This window comes from Hirundo rustica, chromosome 27 (assembly GCF_015227805.2).
Source record: "Hirundo rustica isolate bHirRus1 chromosome 27, bHirRus1.pri.v3, whole genome shotgun sequence".
In the NCBI taxonomy this organism is placed as follows: Eukaryota; Metazoa; Chordata; class Aves; order Passeriformes; family Hirundinidae; genus Hirundo; species Hirundo rustica.
Genome location: NC_053476.1, coordinates 295,599 through 306,783, shown reverse-complemented (window position 1 = coordinate 306,783; position 11,185 = coordinate 295,599). Strand labels below are relative to the sequence as shown.

The 11,185-nt window shown below is 51.8% G+C and overlaps 1 protein-coding gene across 2 annotated transcripts in view; it reads left to right on the top strand.

Moving 5' to 3' along the window:
- The first annotated feature begins 292 nt into the window (after nt 1-292).
- Nucleotides 293-11,185, top strand: part of CRHR1 (corticotropin releasing hormone receptor 1) — a 28,268-nt gene continuing 17,375 nt past the window's right edge. The window contains exons 1-2 of one of the 2 annotated variants that reach the window (XM_040087461.2): nt 293-484; nt 8,606-8,690. In XM_040087461.2, the coding sequence (XP_039943395.1) occupies nt 443-484; nt 8,606-8,690 (127 nt within the window). In that variant the 5' untranslated portion in view covers nt 293-442. The remainder of the gene's footprint in view (nt 485-8,605; nt 8,691-11,185) is intronic. The other variant, XM_040087460.2, reaches the window with a different exon arrangement.

Here is an 11,185-nt window from a genome sequence, read left to right as displayed (position 1 = left end):
TGGAGAGGAGAAGCCCCACTCCAAGGAGAGCCAGGAGGGCGGTCCCTGGGCCCGTGGGAAGTTTCTGTTGCTGAAGATGCTGAGGGAGGGAAGAAGAAAGGGGAAAAAAATCAAATGGAAGGCACCAGGGAGGTGGAGGAAGGAAAAGGGGAGGAGGGAGAGGAGGAGGGAGAGAAGGGGGAGTGGGAGGCTTGTGAGGAGGGATGTAGCCCATCGCCAGGCGAGCTGGAAGGTGGGCAGCCGGAGGACCGGCTCCAGGGTGGTTATAAAAGGCAGGACCGGGACGCAGAAGGATCCGCAGCCTCCGCGCAGCTCCGCGGGGACCCGCCACGCTCCTTCGCTGGAAGCCCGAGGATTCTCGCCCCGGCAGCAGAAGCCCAGCAGGAGCGGGGACGCTGCCAGCCATGCCCCGGAGAGCGCAGCGACGCAGGGACAGTTGAGGATGGTGCCCAGCCTGCGTCCTGCCCTCCTCCTCCTGCTACAGGTAAGATGCTTTAAGTACTCTTCTCCCATAAGGGCCCTTCCGCCTCCTCCCCATCACCCCTGCGCCCTGCTCCGCTTGCGTTCTCCGCAGTGACTTTTCGATTTCTTTGAAGGGAAAAGTAAAAAGAGAAACCGCAACACAAAGGGCCCTCGGGAGAATTCCTCCAGTCGAGGCGCTGGGGCTTGGCAAGAGCTCATGATGCTCAAAAACTATCAGGGAGCGGGGCTGAAGTGAGTGATCATTTAAAGAGGGGGGAGAATTGCAGCCAGGTCCTCCTGAGCTCAGCCCAGGACTCCCAGCAACTCCCAGCCTTGCAGCTCCCAGTGAAACCAGCTGCCAGCAGCTTCCCAGGCTGCTGGGAGGGGGTGGCCACTCTGGGGGTGTGATGGATGCAGACAATACAACTGCAGAGCCCCATTGTACCCCTCGTAATGAATTTTCTAAGGAAACCTCTCCTGTCTCCCCCTGCACCTGCAAAGCACAAGACTTTTTCTCATTTGCTCTCTGTGGAAGTGTAGCCACCACTAATTTTGCAGCTCTGCACAATATGCAAATGCTTTGTCAGAAGCTATATTCCTTCTCCTTGAGGGCTTATCAAGGAGGAAAGCATTCACAGCCCAAAGCTTGTTTAAATCCCAAACTCTGGACAAATGAGATGAAAGGGTTTCCAGTGAAATTTTTAGTTTTATTTGAACAAACCTATAGTGGCAGTTAAACAAAATGATCAGTTTTTGATAAAATCTCTGTGTCAAGGAGGGGTAAAAGAGCAAATCTGCCTGGGTGCCTGCAGAATGGTGTCTCAGTGGCCCAGCTGGGACTGCAAAGTTAAAACAGCAGGTAAAGTGAAGGGAGAGCCCTCCCCAGTGGCACTGCTATGGCTTGTACACCACGGGCTGGGCACCCCACCATGCATCTCACACATCAGCTGCACCTCTGGGCCAGGAAAGATGTGCACCAGGAGACCCCCCCTGCCAAGTTGGTGTTGTTCCTAAAAACTCCTCTTCTGAGCAGCTGCTCTCTCCTATCACTGCAACCCACTAAACCTGATTTATGGGATTTATGGGAGCTCTTTTGCTGTTACATTCCCTGGTTCAGGTTTTGTTTGGCTCTGATGTAAGAAATAAAAGTGAGACAGGGCAGGATCTTTTCCCCCAGCCCAGGTCCTTCTTCTCCAGTCTGTGGGGACAGCACAGACCCAGTGCAGTAAGGTCATGTTCTGGTGGGGATAGCCATGTGAGCAACAGCTCCCAATAACCTCGGTGAGCAAAAAGTGGTCCAAAAGAAGCCCAAAGGTGCTGAGACACAGTTCCTATCCTCCGTCAAAGCTCCTTAGGCTCAGGGGATTCCCTCACCATCCCCAGGTGATGCCCAAGGTTCCCCAAGGATATTCTTCTTGTGAAGCTGGAGTAACAAGGTCCACAAAAATCTTCCAGAGTTCGAGACAAAACCACCCCTGTACTGGGGCTGGGACTGGGAGGGGGGTCACAAAAACCAATCCAGGCAAAGAGAAGCCTCTCCCATCTGGCTCCAAAAAGAAACAGCCAATCTACAACTCCCTTTGCAGTCAAGCTCTTTTTTCTTATAAATACATGCATTCAAAACTCAGATGCTTTTCCAGAACCAGTCCCAACCCTCTCCTGGGGGCAGCATGTGCTAAAGGACCATGAAACTCCAGCTGTGAGTGCATCCCTGCAGCCAGGTGTACCTGCAGCAGCATCCAGCCTGTGAGTGCAGAGACCTGCAGCAGCCCAGCTCCACCAGAGAGCTCAGAAGGGACAAACCTCCTCTGTAGATACTGGATTGGCACCGTTCAGGTGTTCCCCATGCACCTGGCTAGCACCTCCACTTTAGCATCAGTTTGCCCATGTTGCTTTACTGGATAGACATCCCTCAGGGTGTTGGATAGACTAGGAGACAGGCAGCCAGACTTGCTGCCAAGTGCTCCCTGGCGCCCTGCAAGTCATTTAAACAAACTAAAAAAGGGATTAAAATAAACCATTCCACCTGCAGCTCTGTCAGGAGCCAATAACATTTCTGGGGCTGATAAAACTGAAAAAAACATTTTATGAAAAATCAGAGATTGATGCTGAGGGTGGGATAGTTTCCCCCTCTCCTCTCACTTGACCACCTCCAGCAGCAATAAGCCCAAAAAACAGCCCCTGCCCCTTCCATGCTCTGATCCTTGCATAAGACGCAGAGCTGCAGCTGCAGGACATGCTGACCCTGGGGATCTCTTCCAGTCCTCGCTTTCCTTAAAAGCTGGAGTTGATTCAGGGTGTATGAAATCATCCCTGTGGTTTCACATCGCCAGCGAGGAAGTGAATGGAAAAGTCACAGCCTGTTCCCTGAATAACTACTCTGTCACCATAGGATGAATATATAGGAATACGATGAGAATATCCTGCACCACCAGCTCAACCCTGCCCTGGAATCCAGCTCTGCTCACCCAAAATCCTGCGCAGGGTTAGCCTAGAAGTCAGTTGTGAGCGACAAGCTCGAGCTGCAATTGAGTCTTCAGTGTTTAGAGAAGATGCATCTATGGCTTTGTCTGTGAGAACAATTTTTGAACCCAAAGAAAGCACAAATCAACCCCCAAATCATGGGGTTCCCTCACCAAGCAGAGCCCAGGAGCCATTGTCCGACACCTCAGAGCTGTCACTCAGGAGAGAGTGGCTCTTTCTGAAGATGGAATAACATACCCGGGGCCCATCTGTTGTTTTTCCTTTATTCCCTAACTGTATTCTGAGCTGATAGAAGAGCCTCTCCTTCTCTGCTTCATCCACAGTCACCCTCCCACGAGCAGTCACCTCCATTCCAATGGCCAAGGGCAAAGTGGGTTGGCATTTTACAACAGCATTACAGTCCCTCTTCCACCCCTGAAATCTGCACTATCCATTCGGGAATGGCAGTGGCAGATGCAGCTTTGGTGCAGCCAAGCTTTCCTGAGCTGTGAATGTGAATAAACCGGAAAAAAAAAAAAAAAGGCGATATTAAATTGCGGCTGTTCATCCCAGGGCGTAACCTAAAAAGGTGATGGGTGAAGGAGGAGATTTGGAGCAATCAAGATGTGGGGTTTGGGACAGAGCTGGAGGGAAAAATATCCAATCCCAAATTGAAAATACCTGTCAATGCACAGGAGTTCCACCTGTACAATATGCAGAAGAGTTTAATATAATTGCCTTAGAAAAACAGCCCTCCCCCAGGCTTGTGTCCATCACTCCAGCCTTCGTCAGCAGCCTTTGCCCCTGCAAATCCAGATCCCATAGGAGCTGCATGGATTGTGTCCCCTTCTCCAGCTTGTTTGTGCCTTTAGCTTGCAACACTCAAATGCCATTAGTCATTTTTTCACCTGTCCCCAAAAATCCATGTCTGTCTTGACAGACAAATGAGGTCAGAATTACTTAGGGCAAGCAAAGGAGACCTGAGCTTAATCCAGGAAAACCTTTAATTGTTCATAAATCAGGTTTTACAGGGCATTCATTTAGCCCTGACTGATATTCTTTTGTTAGGATCTGCATCCAGCACACTTGGAGAGAGACTTCAAACAGAATAAACATTCTCACAAAGCTCCTGTCTACACACCAGAGGCACTGGCCCTCTAATACAGATAAATTAATAAACGCGCAGATTTTAATGCCAGATGGAGATGTTCTCACTGCCTGCTCTCCCCCTGAGTAACATCAGCCATAAAAAATCCCCCCATGGGTCTTGTTTTGAGCGTTGTTCCATTGCCTGAGCTTTGCCTTGGTGTCTCGATGTTGGCAGGGCTTGGGATGGGGCTTTGGAAAAGCAAGGAAGAAGCGGCAGGCGGTTGGTAGGGCAGTGAAGGGGCTTGGAGGAACCCTGAGATCATGGGTGGCAAGGCAGGTTACTGCCAGGTCTAAGACAGGTGTAAAGAACCTCCTTCATGGACAAGATGCTGCCTGGAGGTTTCATTTGTGGATTCAGTTGAGGATGAAACTGGTCCAAATGAAAGCCCTCCAGGTGGAGCAGGTAAGAAGCTTCCCAGCTGCAGAAAACTGCCTGGAAGTCAGAGGAGACAAAGGCAAAGAGATCCCAGGAGACACAGGGGGTTGGAAGCACCTCCAAGCATATTTGAGGGGCAGTTTTTGTTGCAGGCCACCTCCAGCCTCTAGCTGCAGTCCTGGCAGGACGTGCTGCTCCCTTCCTACACCACCGATGCTGCTCTGCCATCTGAAGTTGGCATCCAGCTCTTTTAACACTCATTGTATTTAACACCCAAAGTCTGGCACCTTTTGCATCAGGCTCAGAGCCAAGAGCAGGCTCCATCCCAGCCTAATGCCCCAGGGAACCTCAGCAAAGGTCCAGGGCAGCAGCTGCTCAGCCCTTCCCTGCCTGTGTATTCCAGGAGGTCTTTCCTCTTCTACAGCAAGTGTTGTAGTGGGCACCAAGCCCAGCCAAGCCAGGGAGCAGAACCGATGGGTCAGAGGTCCCTACAGCAAGGACAACTCCAGGGTGGCTGGTGTCGTTCCCCCTCCCAGGAAAGTCATGGTTGCCATCCCTATCCACTGCTCCCACTGCCCTCCTTTGCTCTGTGCAAAGTCCCTGTCTCCCCGGGCGTCATCCCAGGGTACAATCCCACTAATCGCTCTGCTCTCCAATCACAGCCCCTCGGCACTGGACCTCCTAGTTTGCTAATCAGTCTGCAAGCCATCTATCTCGCGCTCAGAGCTGTCAGCCCTTCCTGCCATGCAGATCCCCTCTTTTTTGAGGCAGCGTTATCCTGGGTGGGGACGCATGCTTGTGTCTGGGTAGCACAGTGCAGGGGGTGAGGTTGCAGAGGTGTTAATTAGTGTCCGTGGATTGCTTTGGAGAGCAAAAGCACTGCAAGGGGATATTAATTACTAATTGTTATTAATTGAATTTTTCTGCCAGGTCAATGGCAGGTCACAGAGTCTGACGCCTTGTGTGTGTGACTGTGCTGCTCACCCCCACAGCAGCAGCCAGACTCCCACTGCTGATGGGCTGACACTGTCCTGGTCTACTGTGCTGCATCTCCTGGCCCAGGGCACCTGCCACCCTGTCCTGCACAGGAGCAGCTCCAAAAAAACATTTATTTATTTATTTATTTATTTATTTATTTATTTATTTATTTATTTATTTATTTATTTATTTATTTATTTATATTTGAGCCCTGGTGGCACCAGGACGTGGTTGGTGTGTCCAGATTGGAGAGATCTGCCCCACATGGTGCCCCACAGCCTGAGTGACCTTAGGCAGATGGTCCTCAGTGCCTCAGTTTCCCCTCTAGGACAGCCCTGACATGGTGAGTGGTGGGACACCAAACAAAGCAGATATTTGCTCTGTGTGGGATGCAGGAAGCACGGGAGCAGTGTCAGGTTTTTGTGTCTGAGCTGTGCAGTGAGGACTTAGGGGGGGCTGGTCCTGCTACAGAAAATGTAGGTATGAAAGGAAGGAGCTGGTGCTCCATGAAGTCCAAGGTTAAAACAGAACCATCCCTGTGTATGCAACAGGGATGTTACAGAGCCTGGAACAGAGCTGGGTGGAGCTAAGGCAACAGCAGGGGAGACAATAGTGGTTCCTGATGGAGAAAAAGCTGCTGCCAGTGTGGGTCCTCATGGGGCCCATGCAGCTCCCAGCAGAACCATCATCCATCCCTGTGGGAGCAGCTCCCTGGGCTAACTGGGAGCACTGTGCAAAGCGGTTGCTTCCAGAGGAGCAGATTGCCTTCCTCTGCGGACAGCTGAGGGCTCTTCAGGATGTCGGCAGGCTGAGAGAGGTCACAGAGGTGTTCCTGCCTGCAGAGTAGGATCTGCCATAGCTGTGTGAAGTCAGGGCCGGGAGGGTGGAGGAACACGGCCTCTCTCTGGCCTGAGCACAACCCACTGCTGTGCTGGGGCTCTTGAGGTGAGCTTGGCTCCAGCCCGGACAGGCTGGGCCCTGCTGGGCAGCATGTGGCATCTTACAAAGCAGCGCTACTCTGGCACGAGAAGCTCTTCAAGGACGGAGCTTTGTCCTGTTCTCTCTGTAAAAGCATGGGGGGGAGTTGCACTAACCCACAAAGAGCAAAACAGATAAGATGGTGACTAGCAAGTGCCAGATAAGAATTTTTTCACTGGGGCAATCTCTCTGCAGCTGCCACCACCCCTGCTTATTCCCCTCAAAATGCTGACAGGAGTGGAACAAAACCTCTGCTTCTGTCAAGAGCCTTGGCTACACTGCAGTGAGACAAGATTCAGAGCTTGGTTAAAAAGCTTAGTTCTGTTTTGGGGATCCTTTTTTTTCCTTCCTACCTTCTGTAGCTGTTTCAGCTCATTTACAAAGCCTGCAAAGAGCCAGTGACTGCTCCATCCACACCCCTCTCTGCCTGTGGCTTGCTCCGTGTGCTGCTCAGTGCCAAGACCTCTCCCTGTGTCTGGAAGGAGAACAAGCACTACCAGGCTGGAGCAGACTGGGATTAGGAGAAACACATCCAATTAACACTTGAAAGCCTTGAAAGTCAGGTAGACAAACCATCCCAGCCATCTTTTGGGCAGAATCCTTCTGTCCCATCTGCCCATGTCAAGAGTCACCAGGTGTGGTAGGCACCAGCTGTGGGCATCAACACAGAGGGGAGCAGACTCCCTGCACCTTGATTCCTCCCTGTTTGGAGTGTAGGTCATCTCAGCTCTCTGAAAGGAGACTCAGGAGGTGCTGGGCTCCTGCAGGACCAGTACCCAGGAGCTCCAAGCAGCTCCCTCACCAGGGCAGGGTTGAGCTGCTGGATCCCCTGTGCCATCTGGAGCAGTCACAACAAGGGAGCTATTCTCAGCTCCACTTACACGTCTGCCTGACATCTCTCTTCTTGTCAAAACCAGCTTCACAAGGCAGTAAACAGTTGTTTGGAAAAGAGCAAGTGAGTGCTGAGCTTGTCTCTGTGGCTATGGAATAAATCCTGCTAATGCCTTGGTAAGGCAAGAGGATGGCTGGGTGTGCCAGCAAGAGCAGACAGTGTTTCTATGGCTCAAGGACAAGATGAGGAACGTCGTCTCCCTGTTCAGAGCAGTTTGGGAGGTAAATGGCACTCGGGAAGGAAGGTCAGGCATTAGGAATCAGTCTGGCTGATGGGGAAGGCAGAGGTTGTTGTCCCTGAGGAGCCAGGAGCTTACCTGCACGCAGGGGAGGTGCAGCCCTTTCTGCCTTCAGGCTCAGGACTGTTTCCCAGTGGATGTGTATGTGACATACTTTGGGGTGCAGCTCTGTCATTTAACCAGTGAGTTTTCTCCAGGGGGTTTGGTCAGTCATTGACGGTGAAATAAGTGGAGTTGAGCCTCATCCACCATTTGCTCTGAGCTGGAGGAGAGACTGGGCAGCTGCTTGTGTAGGAATCTGTGTTGTGCAAAATACCAGGTCCCCTCCTTCCCTCATCTGGCACTCTGGTGAGCTGTGAGACCAACAGCACTATCCCTCTGCCATCCTTACAATCCCTTCATCCTGGCAATTGCCTTTCTTGCTTTTAGTTTCCCCAAACTCCTGCAAAGGCACAATAATTCAATAATATTTTTTTCCAAAATAGCTCCTTGTGCAGAGTTTTAGCAGAGCTGGGTAGATCATAGTCCATGCTTTCACTGGGAATGTTGGTGTTTGCTGACAATTCTCCTGAAAAAAAGACTTTAGCCAGAGCTGGTTGTCTGTAGATCAGATCTCCTTAAGGACGTGTATGAACATCTTCCCACTGACAGGTTACAAGACTGTGATTTCAGTGAGGGATTGAAAATCCAAGCGTGGTGTCAGGCTCATCATGTTTCCCCTGTCTGCTCTCAGGATTGAAAGATGCTAAACCCAAAAGTGTTGATTAAAATGCTAAATAGCAGAGGTTCCATGATTCAGCAGGGGCTGCAGAAGGGTTCACTGAGGGGGGTGTTCGAGGCAGGAGAAGAGAGGTGGGAAACAGAGAGCAGTCCCCCAGCCTTGGGCTGAGATAAGCACAGTTTCCATAGGAAACCATCCTGAAAACAGTACATGTCCATTGTGCAGCTCTGGGGGTGGTACTCACCCAGACATGGGCAAGCTCAGATCTGACCCAAGGAGGCATTTGGGGATGGGGGGGCAGCATATTGCACATATAACCCCACCCCTGTCTGCTCTCTCCCCATCCAGGCATTCCTCCTCTGCGACAGCCCGGCTGCAGCCTCCATCCAGGAGCAGTACTGCGAGAGCCTGCCGCCTGTCACCAACCACACCGGTGAGTGTCCCCCGGCCCCAGCTCCAGCCCACTCGAGCCACCCCCAGGGACCTCATGGAAGAGGATGTCAGGGGTGTCTCTGGGCTCATCTTCTGTTGCGTGGATCCTTTTTGGGGAGGTGAGATGTCTGGATGCTGCATCGCAGCCCTCCACTGGTGCTGCTGCAGCCTCCTTGCAGGGTGACAGTGGAGGCAAGTAGAGGGTGCAGATCTCAGGTGAAAATAAAGAAAATAAATATCTGTTGAGCAGAGGGGCAGATGGATAGAGACATCAGGGCTGGCTGCCTGTTCTGTGCCATGCCCAGGGACACCAGGACTTGGGCCCTATGTCCACCTCCTCTACCACCCCCTGCCCAGGGATGATGACTGGAGGTTTTGACTTTTTGTAGAGACCATGTCACCAGTGTAGTGTGGCCACCATGGCTCTGGGCTCAGGCAACTTTCGCCTCCCAGAACTCCTATACAAGTGCCTTTGAGCACTTTGGGAGGCCACCAGTCATGAAGAGCTTCTGGGGATATAGCTATGGCCAGGGCTGGCTAAGCCCTGATGGGTGGGAGCAGCAGGGTTAAGGACAGCCCACTCCTACTCAACATTGTACATGGGTTTGATCCAATCAGGTCAGAGCTTGAGCCAAAACTATATTCAGGATGTGACTTGGATGTCACCTCAGCAGTGACAAGTCTGGTTCAGTGACAGGTTTTGGAGGAGGAGAGGTGTGAGAAGGAGTGGAGCTCACAAGGACAAGGAGAAAAGACCTCCCCAGCTCTGGGATGCTGCAGTGTTCATTTTCCGTGGCTGAATGAGAATCAGAGAGGGCATCAAGGAACTCTCCATCAGGGTGATGGCTGGCCACAGGACTGGGTGCTGAGGAATGGCCATGGGCATCCAGAGCTGAGGGATGGCTGCCCACCACCCATTAACAGCAGCATTAACCGCTCCTTTTTCACAAATGCCATCTTGGCACCAGCTGATCCAGCATCTGGCCAAACCCAGGCTACCTTGCCCTGGAAGAAGCTTCCCAAGCCCACGAGGTGGAGGCAGAAAACCAGGGGACAGCAAAGCTGCCTGTGGAATGGCAATGCCTAGATGTCTGGTCAGACAAGAAACTTAGTCATCACTCATGTGCTTTACTCCCTGAAGGTTTCATCACTCTGCTCAGTGAGGGTGTGTTCTTGGCCTTATTAAGCTGTGATAAATCCTGAGCCTGGGCAGCAGGCAGGTCCCAGAGAATCCTCATGCCCAGCTCATGGCCTTTTCCACCCACTGCTGGAACCCCCCAAGCCCCAAGGAGAGGTCAGAAATGGGGGAGAATTTCTGCTGTGGTTTGCTGATGGATTGCCCTGGAATCACCAACGTCCTCAAGCATTAGGCACTGCTTTCTGCAAGGACGGGGCTTTGCTCAGTGGGGATTTATCAGCGTGATTCCAACCGGGATTTATTGCACCTCAGTGTCCATCTCTCTGGCAGATGGGAGAATGTGAGGCTTCAGATTTCCAAATTGTTCATTGTCTCTACACATCCAACCTGCAATTTCTGAGCAATTCATTAATTTGGATGGGGCTGACACATATGAGAGCCACTTCTGTCTGGAGGAGGGGACTTAGAAGAAGAGGTAGAGATGGAATTAATTGTCTTATGTCTGCTTGAGAAGTGGAGTTCAGCACCAGCCCTGCTCCTTGGGGTCCATTTAGGCCCTGCCTGATGGAGACAGTGATTCCTATGGAGGGATATTTACTAAACTGGAAACTTTGATTTGAGCTATTTAACATGAAGAGTTGTTAGGATGATGCTAATGAGAGTTGCAGCAGGGCCCTGAGACTCAATTTGTTAATGTCTTCAGAACCCTTGGGAAATGACACATGCTGATAACACGAGCCCAGTGGTCCCGCAGTGCGTGGCTCAGCAGGGGATCTGCTGGTTGCATGGACCAGCGCTGCCTCGTGCCTGTGCGCAGCATTCCTCCTCCCAAACGTGGCGTGGGCTCTCCTCTCCTAGGTCACCAGTCCCTTAATCTCTCAGTTTCAAGGATGTGTGGCTGGACAGCGAAGTCAACAGAGTGCCAGCGCTCTCAAGGCATGTGCACTGAGCTGGAAAAGTTTCTTCCACAGCAGTGGGGTGCAGGGTGGAGGCGTACTGGGGTTATGCTGTCCGGGTTCAGGGGGTGCAGGTGGTGCAAACTCTCATCTCAGGACATGGAGCACCTGAGCCTCACAGAGCTCTCCTCTCCTGCCCTCTTATGACCATGGTTTTACCAATCCTCCTTCAAGCCCCCAGTGCAGGGTGATATCCCTGGGAATTCAGGCTCATTGTGATGCTCCAGCTGGATAGTTTAGGTATCCATCAAAAATTCCTGTCGGCGAGCCCCTGATTTCAGCTGGGACTGGGACATGGGCACAGCTGGATGCTTTGTCAGAAAGCTGCCTCCCACAGTAGCAGTGAAGAAGGAATATCAGGCTGGACTTGAGGTCAACGTGATGCATTCAGCAAGTCAGGTC